Source organism: Syngnathoides biaculeatus, chromosome 7 (assembly GCF_019802595.1).
Source record: "Syngnathoides biaculeatus isolate LvHL_M chromosome 7, ASM1980259v1, whole genome shotgun sequence".
Lineage (NCBI taxonomy): Eukaryota > Metazoa > Chordata > Actinopteri > Syngnathiformes > Syngnathidae > Syngnathoides > Syngnathoides biaculeatus.
The window spans coordinates 27667709-27691609 of record NC_084646.1 but is presented as its reverse complement, the minus strand read 5'-3'; the positions used below and the strand labels follow the sequence as shown (position 1 = coordinate 27691609).

The 23901-nt window shown below is 40.7% G+C and overlaps 1 protein-coding gene across 5 annotated transcripts in view; it reads left to right on the top strand.

The window, feature by feature from the left end:
• fxr1 (FMR1 autosomal homolog 1) overlaps positions 1-22771 on the top strand; it is a 41582-nt gene extending 18811 nt beyond the window's left edge. For 2 of the 5 annotated variants that reach the window (XM_061824929.1, XM_061824927.1), the window contains exons 12-18: positions 7006-7134; positions 7283-7511; positions 11729-11822; positions 11977-12080; positions 12142-12330; positions 18821-18900; positions 20437-22771. In XM_061824929.1, coding sequence (XP_061680913.1) covers positions 7006-7134; positions 7283-7511; positions 11729-11822; positions 11977-12080; positions 12142-12330; positions 18821-18900; positions 20437-20625 — 1014 coding nt within the window. In that variant the 3' untranslated portion in view covers positions 20626-22771. The remainder of the gene's footprint in view (positions 1-7005; positions 7135-7282; positions 7512-11728; positions 11823-11976; positions 12081-12141; positions 12331-18820; positions 18901-20436) is intronic. The other 3 variants (XM_061824931.1, XM_061824930.1, XM_061824928.1) reach the window with 2 other exon arrangements.
• The last annotated feature ends 1130 nt before the right edge of the window (positions 22772-23901 follow it).

Genomic DNA, 23901 nt, shown 5'->3' with positions numbered 1-23901 from the left:
CCACATAGTGACGGTTTTGATGGCTTGTTAATGCAGAAGTGTGTTCGACGACACGTTAACCTTTGCCGGAATCCATCGATCTTTTCAGCTAGTATTCAATACAAATGCGAATATTTAAATAAATGACCCTTGGTTTTACAGAAACTCTCATTAATTGAAGCCCAAGTGTCATCTCTATAAACATTCTAAATTAGATATTGTCATGGGAAAAATACATCGAACATTATTTACTTCAATGTCCATACGAAAAAATAAATATGAGCGGATAGCGCGTCATCCATGCGCAAAGTTGCAGAAGTGTCATTCTACGATATCCAAGTGGTCGCCATATTGGCTGCATCCTCTGTAAGTGACTTCAACCGGACATTCGCCAATGAAAACACGCGGTGGACCCTAACTATGGGAGACGAATACATCCTTTCTGACACGGAAGCTCTTCGAAAAGGACAAAGCCACACAACCGAGTGAAGTGACCGGGGCAATATTACACTGTTTCGAGCCCTCAGGGCAATATTACATTATTGTTTCGAGCCATATTCAAATGATATGCGATCACGACCAAACCGCATCCCCTGTCCGATCCACTTCTGCGACGGTGTGGCTTATAACGGAGCCGAGCCGTACTGCTTTAGGGGGGTGTTCATAGACGCCGCAGTATGATGAACAACACAGTCAGCTGGAGCGCTTTACTGCGTGCATGCGGCTGAGTGACGCATTCTCGGCTGGGTTCTTCAGAACCGCCACCGTCCGCAAAACCTGACGCGTAGCCTTCGCAGAAGCTGTGACCGCCGAATGCGGCCCCTCAGGCGGTGTGGGTGATTTTAGGCATATAATGGAGCCAAGGCGTGCTGCTTTTAGAGGGTTGTTCACCGCCACCGTAGTACGCGATGAACACTATCGAGCCGGGGTGTATTATTGCTCACAAAAGGCTGAGTGAGACATTGTTGGCTGGGTTCTTCAGATTCGCCGTCGTCCGCGCAGCAGCCTGACGCCGTCCGACGCGCACATCGACATATTTCATACGCGGATCTTTTGTTATGTTATGAGAGAACGATTAAGTAGTCCGACCCGAACTATTATTTTTTTAGTAGCTGAATACACACCTTACCTGTGATTTGGAACCCACAAAGCTCTCGTCCTCTGCACCCGTGTAATCCATTTTTCACAACGAACCGGGTCTCTTTCAGACTTATGAAGGGTAATTCCATTCTCTCGAGACTTCAAGCAATGTCCAGCAATGCAATGAGCTGCCATTTTGGTTATGTTAACCTTTGCCAGAATCCATCTATCTTTTCAGCTAGTATTCAATACAAATACTAAATAATTGACCCCTGGTTTTACACAAACTCGCATTCATTAACTATAATTGGGGGTAAAAAAAAAAAAAGAGGACGGAGTCGTCTCCATAGAACGTACAGTGAAGAAAATAAGTATTTGAATACCCTGATATAGTGCAGGTTCTCGCACCTAGCAATCATTTAGGGGTCGGAAATTTTCATCATAGGTGCATGTCCACTGTGAGAGAGAGAATCTAAAAAGAAAAATCCAGAAATCACAATGTATGATTTTTTTTTTTTTTTTAAAACGATTTATTTGTGTGATACAGCTGCAAATAAGTATTTGAACACCTGTCTATCAGCTAGAATTCTGACCCCCAAAGACCTGTTAGTTTGCCTTCAAAACTCCGCCTCCACTCCATGTATTATCCGAATCAGATGCACCTGTGTGAGGTTGTTAGCTGCATAAAAACACCTGTCCCCGCCATACAATCAGTAAGACTCAAACTTGTAACATGGCCAAGACCAAAGAGCTGTCCAAACACACCAGAGACAGAATTGTACAACTCCACACGGCTGGAAAGAGCTACTGAAGCAGCTTGGTGAAAAATAGGTCCACTGTGGGAACAATCATTAGAAAATGGAAGAAGCTAAATATTACGGTCAATCTCAATCAGAGTGAAGCCCCATGCAAGATATCACCTCGTGGGGTCTCAATGATCCTTAGAAAGGTGAGGAATCAGCCCAGGAGTAGACAACAGGACATGGTCAATGACTTGAAAAGAGCTAGGACCACCGTTTCCAAGGTGACTGATGGTAATACACAGAGACGTCATGGTTTGAAATCATGTATGGCACGGAAGGTTCCCCTGCTTAAACCAGCACATGTCAAGGCCCGTCTTAAGTTTGCCGATGACCATTTGGATGATATAGAGGAGTCATGGGAGAAGGTTTTGTAGGCAGATGAGACCAAAATTGAACTTTTTGGTCATAATTCCACGAACCGTGTTTGGAGGAAGACGAATTATGACTTCCATCCCAAGAACACCATCCCTACTGTGAAGTATGGGGGAGGTAGCATCATGCTTTGGGGGTGTTTTTCTGCACATGGGACAGGACAACTGCACTGTCTTCAGGAGAGGACGACCGCGGCCATGTATTGTGAGATTATAGGGAACAACCTCTTTGCCTCAATCAGAACATTGAAGATGGGTTGTGGCTGGGTCTATCAACATGGCAATTACGCGAAGCAAACAGCCAGGAAAACCAAGGAGTGGCTCCATAAGAAGCATATCAAGGTTCTGGCATGGCCTAGCCACTCTCCAGACCTAAACCTAATAGAAAATCTTTGGAGGGAGCTGAAACTCCATGTTTTTCAGCAACAGCCCAGAAACCTGACTGATCTGTGTGGAGGAGTGGGTCAAAATCCCTCCTGCAGTGTGTGCAAACCATAGTGAGCAACTACAGGAAATCTTTGACCTCTGTAATTGCAAACAAAGGCTACTGTACTAAATATTAACATTGGTTTTCTCAGGCGTTCAAATACGTATTTGCAGCTGTATCACACAAATAAATAATTAAAAAAATTATACATTGTGATTTCTGGAATTTTCGTTTTGGATTATCTATCTCACATTGGACATGCACCTACGATGAAAATTTCAGACCCCTCCATGATTTCTAAGTGGGAGAATTTGCAATATACAGTGCCCTCCATAATTATTGGCACTCCCAGTTAAGATGTGTTAAAAGCCTTAAAAGAAATTCCTTGCTTATTGCAGAAGAATATATTAACACTGAAAATTTTAGGAAAACCTAACCTTCAACTCAAATGAATTGTAAGAAAATAAAAAAATCCCTGACTAAAAAATAATTATTTTTCATTAAAACACCTGTTCCACAATTATTGGCACCCTTAACAATTCCCAGGAAATAAATATCATTTCTGTCATTTCTACAGTAGTTTACAAAGTTTAACAGAGTATGTAGGAACGTTTAATTAGTAATTCATCACTTCCTGTTTCCCTGGGGTATAAATATGACGTGACACAGAGGCCATTTCTCTTTTCCACTCTTAAACCTGGGAAAGTCAAAGGAACACGGCATACAAGTGAGGCAGATCTGCGTCGACCTTCAGGCAGAGGCTACAAGAAGATTGCCACTCAACTGCAGCTGCCCATATCCATTGTGAGAGGAATAATTAAGAAGTTCAAAACAACTGGAACAGTGGTAAACAAGCCTGGACAAGAACCCAAGTTTATTTTGCCACCACGCACAGTGAGGAGAATGGTAAGCCAAATCAAAAGATCTCCAAAGCTCACTGTTACAGAATTACAACAAATGGTAGCATCCTGGGGTCACAAAGTCTCCAAATCAACCATCAGGCGCTGTCTACACGCCAACAAGCTGTTTGGCAGGCATGCACGGAGAAAACCTTTCCTCACTCACAATCATGAACGCAAACGTCTGGAGTTCGCCAAGCGGTATTGGGGCTTCAACTGGGACAGTGTGCTTTGGTCTGATGAGACCAAGATTGAGCTTTTTGGCAACAAACACTCTGTTGTGGATCTGGCCTGCCACGAAAGATGCACATGCTGAAAAGCACCTCATACCCACTGTGAAGTATAGGGGTGGGTCAGTGATGCTGTGGGGATGTTTCGCTTCCAAAGGCCCTGGGAACCTTGTTAGGGTGCATGGCATCATGAATGCTTTGAAATACCAAGATATTTAAAATCAAAATCTGTTGCCCTCTGCACGAAAGCTGAAGATTGGTCGTCACTGGGTCTTTCAGCAAGACAATGACCCTATACATATGGCCAAATCTACACAGAAAAGGTTCACCAGACACAAAATCGAGCTCCTCCCATGGCCATTTCAGTCCCCAGACCTCAACCCCATTGAAACCCTGTGGGATGAGCTGAAGAGAAGAGTACAGAGGAGAGGACCCAGGTCTCTGGATGAGAGATTCTGCAAAGAGGAATGGTTGAAGATCCCTCTTTGTCTTTTTCCATCTTGTGAAATATTATAGAAGATTAGGTGCTGTTTTGTTGGCAAAAGGAGGTTGTACAAAGTATTAACACCAGGGGTGCTAATAATTGTGACACACATTATTTGATGTCAAATTATTATTTCTTTATGTGGGATTTTTTTTTCCCCACTGAATAAATGCACTCGTATTGAAGGTTGGATTTTTCTCTTTTTTTCCATTGAGGTCTCATATTATTTAGGAAAAAAAATATTAGAAGCTAAAAAACTTAACCAGGGGTGCCAATAATTATGGAGGGCACTGTAGCAGGGTGTTCAAATACTTATTTTCTTCACTGTGTATGGAAGCGATTGCGGTCACACTAAACCTCCGTAAACCTCTGCGACAGACATTTTTTTTTTTTTTTTTTTTTTAACACGCATTGTTCTCAAATGAGCTAACTTGGCATTATAAATACGTTTTGGTAATTTGAGATTGAGAAGAATAATTCCCACCTGAAATGAGGCGTATTTTGGTTGTGCACCATCCATCATGTTTAATTGCTGAAATCCATCGATATTTTCTGGTAATTTCAGCTGGTATTTCATAGAATGATCTCTTTGAATATCTGTCTCGTCACTTGTGACAACCAACACCACAACAGGTCTCGGGTAATGTAAATATTCTCCTCCGGTTCAATATGTCCCACAATGTCGAGCAGGTCTGTTTGACCGGCAATATGGTGCCATGGAAATGGTGACATCACGTGCATGAGCTCTATTTATACATAGATAAGGTGGAAAATAGAAATAACGTCCACATTTTAGAAATGTATGCCGCCCTCTAGAAGTTATAAGCTGTACGCTTTCATTCCAATGTGCCACTGCCACCTAGATTCTGAATAAATTTTACACTTTCATTCCAACTTAGCACCCCCACTTAGAGGTTCTAAGAATGGAGAACAATTTCATTCTTATCTGCCACTGCCACCTCGTGCTTGTAAAAAAAAAAAAAAAAAAAAAAAAAAAAAAAAAAAAAATATGCTTTTTTTTTTTCGATATGACAACGTAATATGTACAGTTGTGCTCACAAGTTTACGTCGCTTGGCAGGATTTGTGAAAGTTTTATTTATTTTTTTTAAATATGACTGAAAAACCATCATTCATTTCTTTATAATTGTGATTTGTTTAATGTAATTCTTTTCTTAAATACTTCAGTTTAACTTAAATCCCATTAAATTAAATGCGTTTTGCTTGGCCCAACCATGTTTTCTTTAAAATTTTGCCCGGATAATCAAACGTGAGCCTGGCTGTGAATTTAAAATAAAGTGCTTAATTTAAAAATAATACTTTGGGTAAAAAATAAAGATAATACTTGTTTTGATCATATTGGTAGAAGCAAAATCATATACTGTAAAAATGCATTATACATAGGTGGAAGGGAATTTGGTGGTCCTATTGGACATGAGAAATTATGGGGTGAGTAAAACTCTGCTTGTAACTCTAAACCTTTCAAATGGGTTAAGGTTTTTTCCAAGTTCTGATTCAGAAAAACAATATTGTGGATACTGGCCGTGATATAAAATGCAGAATTTAAAGTCAAAAGGTACACACATTTGAATTGTGTCCATACTTTAGACTTGCAAGGCCTTGCAAATGTTGTCAAGTTTCTACTATTATCCATCACTTAACCTAGCCAAATTGTGTTGCAGAAATCCAAAACTGTCATGAACAAATAATAAATTTCAAATGATTAGGATGGCTGTATGTAACTGGCTTTGGACAGGATGACACTAACCATACATTTAATTAGCTATATTAAATAAGCATTATCTGAAAAATTACACGTGACTGAAAAGGCATTTTACTGGCTTTAAAATATGTGTTAATTTGTTTTATTGTGATACTAACAACTACATTCCTGCAGGACTGTGATTGTACTAGCAATGTGACAAGTCGCTGTCATCTTTGGAAGTTTCTTAAAAACATGGAATGACCACTTCAAACGCCTTTAAAATCCACAACAAATGCATTAATGAATAAAATGATTACTGAACTACAATCTATTCACAAATACTGTTCTATTTGTGGCATTTAACTGGAGTTTTTTGAGCAAGTGATGCCATTTTAAATGTCATATTAATTTTGATGTATTGACTTTGAGAAGAAACCCGTTTAGAATTTTGATCTGTACCAGCTAGTGATGGATATTTTACTCAAATGTGTCAGCTATTCAGAGAAGGGCTTTCCCAAGTAGCAGACAAAACCAACGGGTTGAGGAGATACTTTTACATTGAGGAATACTGGTTATATTGTTTCACTCTTAATTTGAAGGATTTTTAAAAAAAAATAGATTTCCTATAGACGACATCTCACAAACATACTGGCCAAAAAGGGCTTCTTTTTTTTTTTTTTTTTAACCCTAACACAAAAAAAACTCCAGAAGCCATGATCTGATTTTTGAAATTCTTGGTGTGGTGTGCCTATTCCAAACAGATATCACATTTTGCCAGACTACCATTTTTGGGAAGTCTTGTCACATTGCTAATATCCATCCATAGTGTAGTCTAAATTTGCCCTTGTGTGTGCTTCGCAATGGGTTGAGTATTAATAACAATCTTTTTATTTATCTTATTTACCTTTTTGCTTTGTTGCATTTTGCCTTTTGTTTTGTATACCTTTTGGCATTGTGTTTGTGTGTGTGTGTGTGTGTGTGTGTTTGTGCAATTTGCATGTTCTGTGCTGTTGGTTTTTCACTGTGTAGGACATGATGGAGCTTCTTGTGCAGAGCCAACAACTAGAGGAAGAGCTGAGAAAGCTTGGGGATAACGCACAGGGATGCAGCCTAGCACGATTAAGAATAAGTGGCACAAGGCACACAGGAGGTGTAGATGTGTGTATGATGAGTATAAATGTGAACGAGTTCCCAAGCGTTTTTGCTCGTTTCCTGAATAACCAATGTGTATTTTAGCAAAATGCTTTTTTTCCCAGTGTGTTGGCTTTTCCTTTTTTCATACATTGGACGTGTTTTATCTAACTAGGAGGTTGAACAGCTTCGTCTGGAGCGGATGCAGATTGATGAACAGTTGCGTCAGCTCACGCAGGGCCATCGACCTGGAGACAAGGAGAGAGGAGAGCGGGGGGAGCGAGGAGGAGGGGGATACAATATGGATGGCAGTGCCAATGCTTCATCTTCATCATCACATGTTGGGCGTTCCTACAACAGTCGAGGTCGTGGGCGCAGAGGCCACGGTTACAGTACCGGATATGGTAAGCTTTCTCGAGTTTTGGTCTTCTTTCTCTGGGTAATTCAATCTTTTTGGTCCAGGGTATACTTCACAATCCTCCCTAAATCAGCTGGTTTAGAATTCAGGTCCCTCACTGATCGAAGACTAAGTAGAACAAGTTCTAAATGTATTTGCATGACTGAAATCTAGAATGTATGCATACAAGAAAAAATATTCATTAAATGTTCGGGCAACTGTTTCAAGCACACTAATAACCAGTGTGTGTTGATGAACCCCACCTGCTCTTAATTACCAAGCTTGTCCACATCTAGACTCATTTGCATTGAGAAAGACCTCCAATCGACCATATGTGGTAACAAAACTCCCTTTTCAACATCCCATATTAGGGGGTTCAGTACCCCATACTCCCGAAAACCCCCCAACAGGACTCTCCTAGGGACACGGTCGAATGTCTTCTCTAAGTCCACAAAACGCATGTTGACTGGTTGGGCGAACTCTCATGCACCCTCGAGGATCCTACCAAGAGTGTAGCGCTGGTCCACTTTTTCACAGCCAAAACGAAATCTACCTTGCTCCTCCCTAATCTGAGATTCGACTTGCCGACGTACCCTCCTCTCCAGCACCCCTGAAAAGACCCTACTATGGAGGCTGAGGAGTGTGATCCCTCTGTTGTTGTAACACACCCTCTGATCCCCCTTCTTAAAAACGGGTACCCTCAAACAAAGTCTGCCAATCCAGAGGCATTGTCCCCGATGTCCATGCAATGTTGCAGAGGCGTGTACACCAGGATAAAACCACAACATCCAGAACCTTTAGGAACTTTGAGCAAATCTCATCCACCCCCAGGGCCCTTACACCGAGGAGCTGTTAAACCACCTCAGTGACCTCAACCCCAGAGATAGAAAAACCCGCTTCAGAGAACACAGACTCTGCTTCCTCATGGGAAGGCGTGTTGGTGAAATTGAGGTGTTCGAAGTATGCTTCCCACCTACTCACAACAAGTTTAGGTCAGCAGTGCCCCATCCCAACTATACACAGTGTTGACGCTGCTCTGCTTCCCCCCTCCTGAGACGGTGGACCAGAATTTTCTCGAAGCTGTCTTGAAGTCGTTCTCCATGACATCACCGAACTCCTCCCATGCCTGGGCTTTTGCCTCACTTAAGATGCATTCTGCTTTGCCAGCCGGTACCTATTAGCCGCCTCAAGAGTCCCACAGGCCAAAAATGCCCATTGGGTCTCCTTCAGCATGACTGGAGCCCTCACTGTTGGTGTCCACCAACATGTTCGGGGTTGCCGCCACAATAGGCACTGACCACCTTACGGCCACAGCTCCGGTCAGCTGCCTCAGCAATGGAGGCGCGGAACATCATCCACTTGGACTTCATGTCCCCCGCTTTACCCACAACATGAGCAAAGTTCTTCCAGAGGTGGGAGTTCAAATTATTTCTGACAGGGGAATCTGCCAGCTGATCCCAGTAGACTCTGACAATATGTTTGAGCCTACATGTCGGAAAAGCATCTTTCCCCACCATCGGAGCCTAACCTATTCACCCAAGTGGCCAAGACCATGCGGCCGCTAATCCGATGACACGACCACAAAGTCTATCATCGAACTGCGATCTTATTACGATACTTGTCTAAATATATACATATACATACAGTGAAGAAAATGAGTATTTGAACACCCTTCTATATTGGAAGTTATCCCATGGAGGGGTCTGAAATTTTCATTGTAGGTGAATGTCCACTGTGAGAGAGATAATCAAAAATGAAAATCCAGAAATGATTTTTTTTTTTTTTTTTTAATATGATTTGTGTGATACAGCTGCAAATAAGTATTTGAACACCTGTCTATCAGCTAAAATTCTGATCCCCAAAGACCTGTTAGTCCGCCTTTAAATGGTCCACCTCCATTATCCTGAATCAGATGCACCTGTTAGGTCATTAGCTGCATAATGACACCTGTCCAACCCAATCAGTGAGACTCAAAGTTGTAACATGCAGGTATGAGAATTTTCCGCCGAGCGGCAGATTTCCAATGACCATTCTGGAGGTAAGCGCAAATCCGTTGAGAATATTTCAGGGGGGGGTTTCGTGCGCCTGCCTCTTGGTGGTGGGCTCCGAGCTGCAAGTTCAGCTTCGTGCTAGCACAAGCACGACTATCATATGCCGTTCTAACTTGCTCGGTAGTGTAAATATTTGCATTTTGCGACATAAACATTAAAACTTGTTTGCGGCACATTACTCAATTGGACAACAGAGTTATACAGTATAACGATCCAATCGTGTTAGTCACCATTGCCATGTACATGTCTTCTCGGTTCTCAGAAATCGCAGTGTAACTTGTTAGTTAGCCAAGTAATGGCGCGTGGGACTTAGTGCGAACTGAGCGACGGTGTGTTCAAAGTTTTACAATGGCGAAAGTGTTGGGGAAAAAAAGGGTGAAGATTGAGCGAGGGCAATTGATAAGGATGCTGGAATCAAAAACTGTTTCAGGCGGGCATGGTTTCAAAAAAGTGTAACCGTGCAGATAGGACCGAAAACGGTATCAACATGTCTAACCTAGCACATACAAAAAGTGGACATTCCCGGCAAAGTGCTGTACACTCAGTGTTCCGATAGGAGCAAAAAATATCCAGGAGAAAACTCATTCTCCCGCACCCCCACCCCCCGACAGACATTTTCAGTGTTTTTCCAAATTGGTCATTCTCATCCCTGAACATGGCCAAGACCAAAGAGCTGTCCAAAGACACCAGAGACAGAATTGTACAACTCTACACAGCTGGAAAGCGCTACGGAGCAATTACCAAGCAGCTTGGTGAAAAAAGGTCCACTGTTGGAGCAATCATTAGAAAATAGAAGAAGCTAAACATGACTGTCAATCTCAATTGGAGTGGAGGCCCATGCAAGATATCACCTCGTGGGTTCTCAAATGATCCTGAGAAAGGTGAGGAATCAGCCCAGGACTACAAGACAGGACTTGGTCAATGATCTGAAAAGAGTTGGGACCACAGTTTCCAAGGCGACTGTTGCTAATACACTAAAACATCATGGTTTGAAATCATGCATGGCACGGAAGGTTCCCCTGCTTAAACCATCACATGTCAAGGCCTGTCTTATGTTTGCCAATGACCATATAGATGATACGGAGGAGTCATGGGAGAACATTTTGTGGTCAGATGTGACCAAAATGGAACTTTTTGGTCATAATTCCACTACCCGTGTTTGGAGGAAGACGAATGATGACTTCCATCCCAAGAACACCATCCCTACTGTGAAGCATCTTGCTTTGGTGGTGTTTTTCTCCACATGAGACAGGACAACTACACTTTATTAAGGAGAGGATGACCGCAGCCATGTATTGTGAAATTTTGGGGAACCTCTTTCCCTCAGGCAGAGCATTGAAGATGGGTCGTGGGTGGGTCTTTCAATAAGACAATGACCCAAAGCACACAGCTAGGAAAACCAAGGAGTGGCTCTGTAAGAAGCATATCAAGGTTCTGGCATGGCCGAGCCGGTCTCCAGACCTAAACCCAATAGAAAATCTTTGGAGGGAGCTGAAACTCCGTGTTTCTCAGCGACAGCGCAGAAACCTGTCTGTTCTAGAGATCTGTGTGGAGGAGTGTGCCAAAATCCCTCCTGCAGTGTGTGAAAACCTGGTGAACAACTACAGGAAACATTTGACCTCTGTAATTGCAAACAAAGGCTACTGTACCAAATATTAACATTGATTTTCTCAGGTGTTCAAATACTTATTTGCAGCTGTATTTCACAAATAAATCGTTAAAATAATCATACATTGTGAGTTCTGGATTTGTCTTTTTAGATTATCTCTCTCACAGTAGACATGCACCTATGATGAAAATTTCAGACCCCTCCATAATTTCCAAGTGGAGAACTTGCAATATAGCAGGGTTTTCAAATACTTATTTTCTTCACTATAGGTTATAGTTAAAATCAGCCGTTACCTTATATTGTAAGTTTTTAACCTTTTGACCGGCATTTTCTTTGGTGTCCCTGTAACAGTTTAAACTCACTTTTGAACAGATAAACAAGGTGACCTATTCAACAATTGTACAATTTTGTTTTCTTGTAATTTGTGGTAGATGTCTGAGGGACTATAGTTCATATTAACTTACATAGCTACAGCAGGGCAAAGCATATTTCCTTTCCAAAGCATAAAAATGAATTTTTCACATTACTCCCTACAAAATAAATTAAACATGATGATTCTGCTAGGCACCAACTCTGAGCACTCCAATGCGTCTGAGACCGATTTGGAGCGTCGAGATGAAGTCAATGATTGGTCTCAGGCTGGTGAGATGCAAACAACGTGAGTACAAAGTGCTATTCCACTATAGTTTCTAAAGGTGAAATTTTTCCATCGTATTAAGTCAAGCTTCTGGTTTTATTATCTTTCTGTTTGTATTTAATTAGTTTTGTCAAATTTGTATTAATGGATACATACATGGCTGACAAACTCTTAGGGAGAGGGAAAGAGGTCTGCGTCCACAGAGAGATAGTCGCAGGCGGCTGGGACTAGGAAGAGGACGAGGAGGACGAGGAAGAGGAGGATACAATAACAGCCCTTGTAAATATGCTTTGGTATTTGGTTAAAAATAAGAATTCTACTTAAACAGCAATGACTGCAGCAGGGCCTCGGGGTGACGCTACGGAGACAAACACCGAGACAGACCAGACGGCTGATACAGATGCGAGTGAGTCCAACTTGCTTACCACTCGCCAGCGAAGATCCCGACGACGTAGGACTGATGACGACACCACAGTGATGGATGGCATGAGCGAGTCAGAAAACACCTCAATGAGTGAAAATGGGATAGGTATGGAACTCAAAAAACATGCTGTTCAATTAAACAGACGTGATTTTGTAGACAGAATTCTGTCTTTTTAAATTGCATAGAAAAAAAAATAATTGCAATATTCCGACTGTAACCTGTGCCAGGATCCACACTCGTTCATTTTCCGAACTAACTTTTGCAAGCGAGGCGGAAAATGTGATACGCATTTGTTGATTGGTTGAATGGGGAACAGGCAGGTAATGGGCCCATTTGCAAGTGAACACAATGTTGGTGCTCGAGAGAAAAGACCCTTCGCGAGTGAAAGAAAAAGAAGTTTCGATGGGATTGGATGGAACTAGAAATCCTCGATACCATTGGAAAGAAGGAAGTTACCATTCTGTTAAGAGACTTCATTCGCAAAATCGGTCAACCTGGTAAAGCATTGTGCACGTCGTGTCAGAATACTATTGATTTTGGATCAAGAGGTTTCAAGGCATTGGAAGTTCACGCGAAATGACAAAAACACTTTAATCAACTAGAAGCAAGGAAAACAACCTTTTCCATAGCTGGTACAATCAGATGTCAACACAAGCCCAACAAACCTTATGGACTTCATCCCTTGTTTACTTGCACTACTCCCGGTATTGAGTGGCAAGATCCATCCCAGTTGCAGACAGACTCATCAATAACGAGGTGACAGTTCAGAAGCAATTAGTTGTAAAAATACCCATTATTTACTGATAACGTAACATGACATTAATAATTGTTGTCAAATTTAAGCGTTTCAGTCATTAACAAAAACAAGAATTAAAACATTTTTGAATGGATACAATATACACGCTATGAAAGCACGCTTGTATGCCATGACGCAAATCTGAATTCAATTTAGTTTCACTTCTCGTGGTTTACTTAGTTGAATTTGTATTTGAATTTGTAGTTTTTGGGGGTAAAGCTATGCACCTAAATAGTGAATGATCATGTGTACATTTTGAAAACAGAATAGCATTTATATATAGATGTACTAGATATATTTCATTCACAATACAATTTATAAATCTTGCACATAAAAATTGGTGATCATCCTTTCATCATGCTTGCAACCCCCAGACCACTGGCTATTTTTCAATCATTGTTCATTCAGTCAAATCACATGCCTGATTAAAAAAAAAAAAAAATTGGGGTGAGACTGACCGTTATTAATACAGTAAATGTTGATTAGTTACATTTGTATTGTAATATTTTCCCTAACACGTAACATGGTTACAGATAAAGTGACTTTAGTGGATGACTGAATCAAATCTTTAACACAGACAGGAATATTGTTATTGCTGGAAAAATACATTTAAAGGTATTTCAATGCTATGACCTTTAGCCTTTGTTGTGGAGTTTGGTTCGATTAGAAAAACTAATTGAAAACATTCCTCGCTAAAAACTAAACAGACCTAAAATTAGTGCCAATTTTTCATTTTATTTTTTTAATATTATTCTTAAATAGTTACTGCTTAGTACTGAAAAGTGGAATCACCTGTTAGAAGGTTGAAGTGCTTCAGTGGTTTGAAAAATAATTTTTGCACAATTTCCACAAAACCAGGGTTCTCAAAGCTTCCATCCGATACAGGGCTCTTGCCTATGTGATTTAAAAATTTCATCTCGTTACATGTCTGCGTGTTTTAACAGTTTAAAGTCACCTTGATTCCACTGCACTCTACTCCAGCACGCTCTTGCTCATCGAAGACAGTGAGGGAGAGAACAAGCGGGCACTGTCTAGATCATTAGTATTTCAATTTGAGTTAAGTGACGTGCTTCAATATTATTGGCTTCCTGCTGCAACATAATTGACTGCTTCTTTCAGTTTAGGGACACACTATTTTCCACTGCACCATCACGTACATTTGAAGCCAGAAGTTCACATGCCCTGTGCAAAAACACACTTCATTTTTTTGTCTAACCACATGAAATCAAATCAGACCAAACCGCTCCTGTTTCAGGTGAGTCAGGATCACTGAAATTATTTTTTTTTTAAACGCTACAATAGAATTTCATATTTTCTTTGAAGTCAAAGTTTACATTTCCATAGTATTGAGTTATGTTTCCTTTGAACTGCATGACTTGGGCCCCATGTTATGGATAACCTTCGGTAAGACAGTACTTTACTGGAATCCTGCTCCATTGCTCCTGACAGAACTGGTGGAACGGAGCACATGCCTTTTCAGAAATGCACACAAATATTCAATGGGCTTCAGATCAGGGTTTTGTGATGGCCACTCCACAACATTGGCTGTTATCCTCAAGCCACTTTTTGACCGTTGTGGAAGTATGCTTAGTCAGGGTTTGCATGCGTCCCTGAAAGTCCCTAAAAACCCCTAAATTTTCAAAGGTGCATTTAGGGGCTCCTAAAAGTCCTTAAAATCCGCAAAAACCGGTCAAGCCCCTAAAAAGGCCTTAAATTTAAAAAAAAAAAAAAAATCAAAGGGAGGACTTCTACTGCCAAAATTCTCCCGAAAAAAAACAAAAAAACAAAACCTTTTATTATTATTATTTAAAAAAAAAACAGCGATCCGTCTGGCGTCTAAAACAGCCGGAAATTGTCAACGGAAGTCACCGTGTTGACAACGAGTCGCCATCTTGTCGTCGATATTCTATTGTTCGTTTCCGTGAGTCGGCATTTCACTTCGTCTTCGTTACGTCTTTCATCGATCCAACTTGTATCATGGGGAAGTGCATTTTTCAAGATGCTTGGGTTGAAAGTAAGGAGTTTGGAAGCTAGGTTCGTCGAGATGCAAAAGATCGGCACATGTTTTACTGCCATCTGTGCAAGCAGAGCTACCAGCTAGGAAAGATGGTCGTCAAAGCGCTGGAGTCGCACCGGAAAAAAAGGAGACACGCTGATTTGGCGAAGACTCTCATCTTCCGTTGGTATGAATTTGTTTGTAAAATATAAAGATAGTGAAGCATCAACTTCAGGCAGTGGTACTAGCAGTGCATGCGCACCTACAGTTGTCCAGCCATCGACTTCAACCAGCCAGAAGTCAGGCTCTATGAACGTAGTTCAATACACGAAGGCGGACTCGTTAAAGTCAGAGATCGTGTGGATTTAAAAAGTGATCTGCAGCCATTACAGTTACAAATCTTGTGAAAATAATTCGGAAGTGTTTGCAGTCATGTTCCCAGACAGTGACATTGCTAAAAACTACCACTGTGGGGAAAGGAAGACTTCGTACCTGGCTACATTTGGCATCGCTGCCCACTTTTCATCTCTACTGCCTCAAAGCCAAAAAAGCCAGAATAGAGACTGACATATATACGCTTATTGAGAAGGCTGATAGGCTGTGTGAGGAGGCAGAAGAAAAGAGGAATCTGAGGTTTATCACCGAAGCCAATGCACTCAGAGGCAGAGCAAAGGACAAGAGAGCCTCTTTGGCACCTCTGCAGCAGCAAATAGAGGAGGCACTGGGTAGGCTCAAGGAGCTAGAGTAGGGGTGCTGAGACAGACATCAGTAGAAGACATTTGTGTATATAGTTGCAATTGTAGTTAGAATCAGTTTTTCTGTATGTGAAGACGTTGACAATGGTCATATCAATGAGAACTACCACAATGGGCGACAGGTGATCACTGTCACAGGAACTGAGGTACTGGAACCTTTGATGAACCAATAACGGCCGATGGCACCATTGAGTGAGTCTTTTTTTTCCTTACTCTTGATTTCCCACGATGGCCCTAAATTTTTCGTGTCGGCCCTAATTTTTTTCCGTGTCAGCCCTAAATTTTTCGTGTCAGCCCCTAAGAATGGCCCTAAAAAGCCCTTAAATTTTTTGGGTCTGTCTGAGTATGAACCCTGTTAGTTTCATTGTCCATTTGGAAGACCCAAGTTTTAGCTTCCTGGTTAATTTCTTGAAATGTTGCCTTAATATCTTCATGTAATGTTCTTGTGTCATCATGCTATATTTTATGAAGAACTCCAGTTCCTGTTGCAGCACAACATGATGCTGCCACCTCCATCCTTAACACTTGGTATGGTGTTCTTTGGTCTCTAAGATTCCTCCTTTTTCCACGAGATGTAACGTTCGTCATTATGGCCAGACAGCTCAATTTTAGTGTCATCAGACCACAAGACATGTCTTCAGAAGTTAAGATCTTTGTCTTGGTGTCTTTTTGCGGAGTAATATTTTCATTCTTGGTGAGTGGCCTTTCAGGCCATGTCGTTGCAGGACTCGTTTCACTCTGGATACACAGTTTCTTAGCAGCTTCATCTAGCATCTTCACAAGGTCTTTAGCTTTTGTTCTGGGGTTGATTTGCACATTTTGGACTAAAACACGTTCACCTCTGGGACACAGAGCTCGTCTCCTCCTGAGATGTAAAAAAAAAAAAAAAAAAAAAAAAAAGTTTGTTGTTCCGATGTCCCGACCGACACTAACATTTTTACACCACGTAATAAATATGTCAGGGGCGCATGGTTCTCCACAGAACTGTGTGTAGCAAGCTGGCGTACCCTGCGTGTCGCAAATTGAACAGAAGCACAGAGTTAAATCGAGTGTTGGGCAGGGGCGTGGCTGTGCCACTACCTCGTGTGCGCTGCTGCACCTCGTTGTACCCTGATTAGGTTGTGCATTCAAGCCTTGTTCTTCATGCCACTTGTTGCCAGATTGTTGCATGTGTGTTAATGAGCGTCAGCTAGCGTAACTGCCTTGTCCCATTTTGTAGCGTTACTGAGCCAATTTTTTCACAGTTTCATATTTTTTGGACCAAGCCTTTTGCCTTGTGATTTTTTTTTTTTTTTTTTTTTTTTTTTTTTTTTTTCTGTTGGACTGCCTTCCTGTGTATGACCTATGCCTGGCATTAAACCTTCCTGAAATCCGCGCATACGTCTCAGCTTTCTGGATATGGGTCCTACTTTTTGCCTCATTCATGACAAAAACAAGTTTAATCATCATCTCTGCTAATATTCCGGTGTTTTCCAATGCCAGACACCTTGGTGAATGTGATCTTGTTATGCATGAGAGAACGTTAATTAATGAGAACGCTAAACCCAGAAACCATGTGTAGGAGACGGAATAAAAATGTTAAAAAAAAAAAAAACCTCCCAACCCTAGTTCTGAAATGTTGAAAATCAGAACCACATGATTTTTTTGGCCTTAGTGAGCAGTGTGATGGCTGGACATTTCCATGATGTTTATACGTGCGTATAATTATTCGAACAGATGAATGTGGCACCTTCAAACATCTGAAAATTGCATCCAAGGATGAGCCAGACTTGTGGAGCTCCACGATTATTTCTGATATCCTGGCCAATTTATTCTGTTTTTCCAATTATTTCAGATAAGGGAGCGTTTGAGGTATAGCGTTAAACACATCCCTAGGTGTGCAGTCAATTAATTCACGTTGTCAGTTAACCTATCAGAACCTTCCAAAGCCATGACCTCATCATCTGGGCTTCTCCATGTTCTTTAAAGACATTGTATTTTTTGTGAATGTATACTTATGACCTTGAATAAAATAATATAAAGTTCTCTTTCTCTCACATTGCTGTAGTAATTATTTATCCATCTTCTGTTTGGGCCAATAATTTTAAATGGGTAAATTGGTTTGTTTCGTTATTTGCGATAATGCACAATTAATCACAGTTAGTGTTAAGTCCCACCCTTATTTTTTTTATTCATTTGTATTCTGTACAATCAATTGGAAAAGCAAGTGCTTAACTGACTGCATCATTTAAATTGAATTAGCACAGACCAAGAGAAATCCATTGTCTGATACCATGTTTAGCTCCAAATCCCTCTCGCCAACCTTAGATGACACTGAAGCTCAACCTCAGCGTCGCAACCGTAGTCGACGACGTCGTACTCGCCTGCCTGAAGAGAGGCAGCCAGGTAACTGGTGACTGCTTGTATCACTGCTCACATTGCTTTGCTCAAAGGATATTTACTACTATTTTTTTTTTTTGGTGACATGTCAACATATATACCAATAACGAAAACACGTTTGTACTCTAGATAGGGTTGATAATTCTGTACTTGGCTGTGCACTGAAAAATGATTGAACGTGTTTTTTAACTTCTCAGAATTCACATCATTTTATGTTGCTTTAAAATCAATACCATAGCAGTACTAGTAGACCTTCACTAATTTTGTTGGAATGGGTTGTCTGAGTGCCATTTCCTGTGACAGATGTGGTGTGTCTCAAGCGCATGTGCTTGTTATTGACTTTAGGGTGCATGGGTAAAAATTTAAGAATCCTTCAGACTGTTTTTGTGTGAAGTGAAGATTGTTTTATCCAAATTTATGAGACACACTCTGGCATTTTGGAGAAAACTAAAGTTTACAACTTTTACTTGATTATAACCTAATTTCATTTCCTCACCTATTTTAAACCATGTAAAACTGTCTGGTTGATAAATCTGTCCCTGTACTTTTTCACCGTACATTTCTTAGGAAAATAACTGAAATAAGGTTGCCTTTCAAGCATGTCAAAAGAAATGCAATAATACTCCCTCCTTACTAGACAGTAATGGACTTGTCTTCTCTGCTCTTCAGTGACAGTGGCCGACTTCATGTCCAGGGCTGACTCTCAGAGCAGACAGATGCCAACCAAGGATGCCGAAAAGAACGAGGAGGTATATGCATTTAAATGTTCTTCTCAGGGTTACCACTGGGTCATGAAACCTCTTACCCAATGGAGTCGTCCACTCTCGCTATCTCTTCTCCCTGGAGCCTCACGCTTCCTCCTCCACCGCTCTCATTTATATTCCACTATATTTATATGCCGCTTCCATAGATAAATGAACAAAGATACATTATACATTACTTAATCGAATAAGTAGTATTTTGACCAATTAAGTCAAATTTGATAATTTCCCACGGCACACTGGTTAGGAATCACTGCTGTAGGGTGTCGGACCACTTAAAACGACCTCATCATCAATCAGGTTTTGTATGTATCTTTTAAACATATTGCAAACTAGCTTGCCATTTTTCTGTAGGAAGCTTATCTTCAGCATTATTGACTAAACAGATATTCTTTATTATGACGAGCACCTCATTTGACATAGACAACAAATACCTATTTCCTGTAGGCCAGGGCAAAATGTTCATGATAAATTGATATGAATCACAAATCTTTATTTTAATATTGAATTGTAAAAAGAAAAACCTTCCATCTAAGACTGTATAATGTTGCTTGTCAGTAGCAGTAGTACTATTGTCAGTGTCAGTCAAGTATAACGATCACGATCATGACAACCAAAGTGGGATTAGCGTCTTGTGCATTGAAGGCTATCTGTAAGAACTAATGTGCATTGCAGGGCACATTGACCATCTACACTTCAAACGTCTTCATTACGAGGCTTTACACAATTGGGATTTTTGGGGGCCTATCACTGTTCAACGAGTTTAAACAACCGATCTGATCACAAAATAGAGTAATATGTCTATTTTGTTAATTGTTCATTATTGTGCATGCTTTGCGACACGCTGGTGCGGCACTAAGGACCTCCATAGTGCTGCAAAGCATGCTGGGAGCATGTAAAAATAGCATTTATAGTGCATGATGTGTGTAAATTATTTCATTATTAATTCTATAATTGGTTTTATTTGCTAGTTAGGCTATTCTGTTTGCTGTGGTGTTTTAGTTTCGATGAATTATTTTTATTTGCTAGTTAGGCTATTCTGTTTGCTGTGGTGTTTTTTAGTTTTAGTTTCGATGTGACACCGCGTGTACATCAATAATGAGCTGCCTACACAGGGAGGCTGTGGGGCAATGTAAGCTTCTTCTGCTTACAAATGTGAAATGCAATTGTTCCTTACTGCCTCGTGATCACTATAATATGGTAGCTTACATACATGTAAAACAGTTACTGGCATGCATGCAAACAGTGTAACCAGTGTGTTTAAGTGTACTTTGTTGGACAAGTCACACAACATTTGCAAATGTTAGAACTCCGTGTGCACATAATATGCACCACACTGTCAGGCACCACTAATGTGGCGCCTTGTATATTTAGAAGAGAATTTAAGACCTTTAGGATCGGGAAAATGCAGTATGTATAAAAAAGTTTTCATTTGTGAACAAATTTATTGCAGAGGTGGTACTGAGGTTTGGCCAATACATGGTTTGATTTCACTCACATTTTTGTCATGTATTTTTTATTCAGAGTCAGGTGGACGCCAGAGCAGAGCACAGCCCAGAGGTCCCCTCTGCAGCTACGAATGGTTCTGACAACAATGCTCCAGACAATGAGAGCAATTGTGCCACCCATGACCCAGAGTCCTCCACTGAGGGGGTCACTAAAGTCTGTAACAAAGGGGACCCTGACCCTAAACCTGTTGTGAATGGCCTCTAATAGACCCCAAAACATGGTTTCAAATATTTCAACTTATTTGGCATTGTTTGAAATCTCATGATTTTGTGTGAATCTCAGTTTTTAATGCAGCAAGAACTGTCCTTTTTTTGTACTTTGAAATTTGAAACAGTGCACATTTTAGTGGTCTGTATTTACACCACTCCTTTACACTCGTCCTATTATCCATGCAGTTAGTCTTTTTACAGTAGTTCTTCCTGTATAAGATGGCCAAAGATAGTCTAACACACACTATGTAAATGTTCATTTTCAGTCGAGGGATTGACTGTGAATGCAGTATTTGGAAAAAGTAGTCAGGGATTCCACTCAAACCCATACTGTGGTATTAATGCAGCTGTTCTTTTTGGTGACATCTTAGCAGGGTTTTTGTAAATGTCTGCCTTTGCCAGGTGAACTTCCAAAACATTTTCTGGATATTTTGTGCATCTGAAGTAGTTTGTACTTCCAATTGTTGTGCATGAGCAATACCACAGTGCAGGCAGATTTATTGGAAGGTCTGTGTACTTGACATTGACGTGATCAGCTGTCGTGCCTTGAGAATAGTTTGAACATGTTGCCTGAACCGCACAAACCCCGAAATCTTTTCACTTGTTTGGTGGTTGTTTGCCTGCTTCGGTTAGACCGCGTGAGCAGTTTTTCGTAACTGGGTCTCTTCCCACCCGAACTGACAAACCCAACCACCGAAGACCTGAGAAGACATTAGGATGCATATCTTTTGAAGTCAGGTGTGACTGTTCTTAATGTTTATCCTCTTTGTTTAGTTTGGCATAGCTGCTTTCTCTTCTTCAATATGCAACCACTTTGTTCATGAGGAAATTTTACAGCATACATACAGTGGGGCAAAAAAGAGCAGCTCGTCAGTCACCTATTGTGAAAGTTCTTCCATATAAAAGAGACGAGACCTGTAATTTTCATCATAGGTAGACCTCACCTATGAGAGACAAAATGAGGGGAGAAAAATCCCACAGATTAGAAAAAGATTGGCAAATTAGGGTGGAAAAAAAAACATTTGTTCAATAACAAAAGTTCATAGTTATATTAAGTTATATCTCCTTTGTTGGCAGTAATAGAGGTGAATTGTTTTCTCTAAGTCTCCACAAGTTGGTATTGCTTGCTGGTATTTTGGCCCATTCCTCCATGCAGAACTCTAGAGCAGCTATGTTTTGCGGCTATTGCTGAGCAACAGACTTTCAACTCCCTTCAAAGGTTTTCTTTTGGGTTGGGATCTTGAAGACTGGCTCAATTACTCCAGGACCTTGAAATGCTTATGAAGCATTCATAGGCCGGGTGCTTTTTTTTTTTTTCATGCTAAAGACCCAGCCACGTCCTCTTCAATGTCCTTTAGAATGACGTTTTCACTCGAAAACTTACATCCATGGCCCCATTCTTTTTTTTTTTCTTGACACAAATCAGTCATCCTAGTCCCCTCCTTTGGAGTTTGGAGTGTGACTGAAGATGTGGACAGGTTTTTTTTTTTTTTCCAATACAGAACCATTTTAAACAGGTGCAATTAACACAGGTGAGTGGAGGGCAGAGTTACAGAAGTTACAGGTCTGCTAGAGTTAAATACTTATTTTCCACCATAATTTGCCAATACTGTAAATTCTTCATTCTTAATTTTTCCCATTTTATCTCTTATAGATGAAGTATACTTCGGATGAAAATTACAGGCCTCTTATTTTAAGTGTGAGAATTTGCAAAATTGGTGGCTGACTTAATGCTTTTTTTTGCCCCATTATATTTGGAAAAGAACCAGGATTCATTTCCTTTGCACTGAAATGTATTTTTCTGTCAAGTTAATTGTAGTTGGAAACTGCCTTGTGTGCTCAACAAAGATGTAGCCATTTTCTTTTCCTCAGTTGGAAACTAATTGTTTCACTTAAAGAAAGCTTATTTATTTCAAAAGTGTACAGTATTTAAAAAAAAAAGAAAAAAAAATTGACACTAAACATACATGAGGACACAAATGGCAAATTTTGACTACTGAGAGTTGTGACAACGCATGTTTTTCTGTTGAACTGAGAGTAGTATTTTGTTTTTTTTCTAAAGAATCATTCTGGTTGATGTGCAATATGTTTTGTATGCTGGTAGTTCTTAAATAAACTTGATCTTTCATATTAGATCTAAAAACCCAAATATTTGCTCTCTTCTTCAACAGATTACAGGGTTCATACTCAGTCGGACCCATAAAATTTAAGGGCTTCTTAGGGGCTGACACGAAAAATTTAGGGCCAACACGGGAAATCAAGAGTAAGGAAAAAAGACTCACCCAAAGGTGCAATCGGCTGTTCTTGGTTCATCAAAGGTTCCAGTACCTGTGACAGTGATCACCTGTCGCCCCTTGTGGTAGTTCTCATTGATATGACCATTGTCAACGTCTTCACATAACAGTATACAGAAAAACTGATTCTAACTACAATTGCAACTTTATACACAAATGTCTTCTACTGATGTCTGTCTCAGCACCCCTACTCTAGCTCCTTGAGCCTACCCAGTGCCTCCTCTATTTGCTGCTGCAGAGGTGCCAAAGAGGCTCTCTTGTCCTTTGCTCTGCCTTTGAGTGGATTGGGCTCAGTGATAAACCTCAGTTTCCTCTTTTCTTCTGCCTGCTCACACAGCCTATCAGCCTTCTCAATAAGCGTATATATGTCAGTCTCTATTCTGGCTTTTTTGGCTTTGAGGCAGTAGAGATGAAAAGTGGGCAGCGATGCCAAATGTAGCCAGGTACTAAGTCTTCCTTTCCCCACAGTGGTAGTTTTTAGCAATGTCACTGTCTGGGAACATGACTGCAAACACTTTCGAATTATTTTCACAAGATTTGTAACTGTAATGGCTGCAGATCACCTTTTAAATCCACACGATCTCTGACTTTAACGAGTCCGCCTTCGTGTATTGAACTACGTTCATAGAGCCTGACTTCTGGCTGGTTGAAGTCGATGGCTGGACAACTGTAGGTGCGCATGCACTGCTAGTACCACTGCCTGAAGTTGATGCTTCACTATCTTTATATTTTAGAAACAGATTCATACCAACGGAAGATGAGAGTCTTCGCCAAATCAGCGTGTCTCCTTTTTTTCCGGTGCGACTCCAGCGCTTTGACGACCATCTTTCCTAGCTGGTAGCTCTGCTTGCACAGATGGCAGTAAAACATGTGCCGATCTTTTGCATCTCGACGAACCCAGCTTCCAAACTCCTTACTTTCAACCCAAGCATCTTGAAAAATGCACTTCCCCATGATACAAGTTGGATTGATGAAAG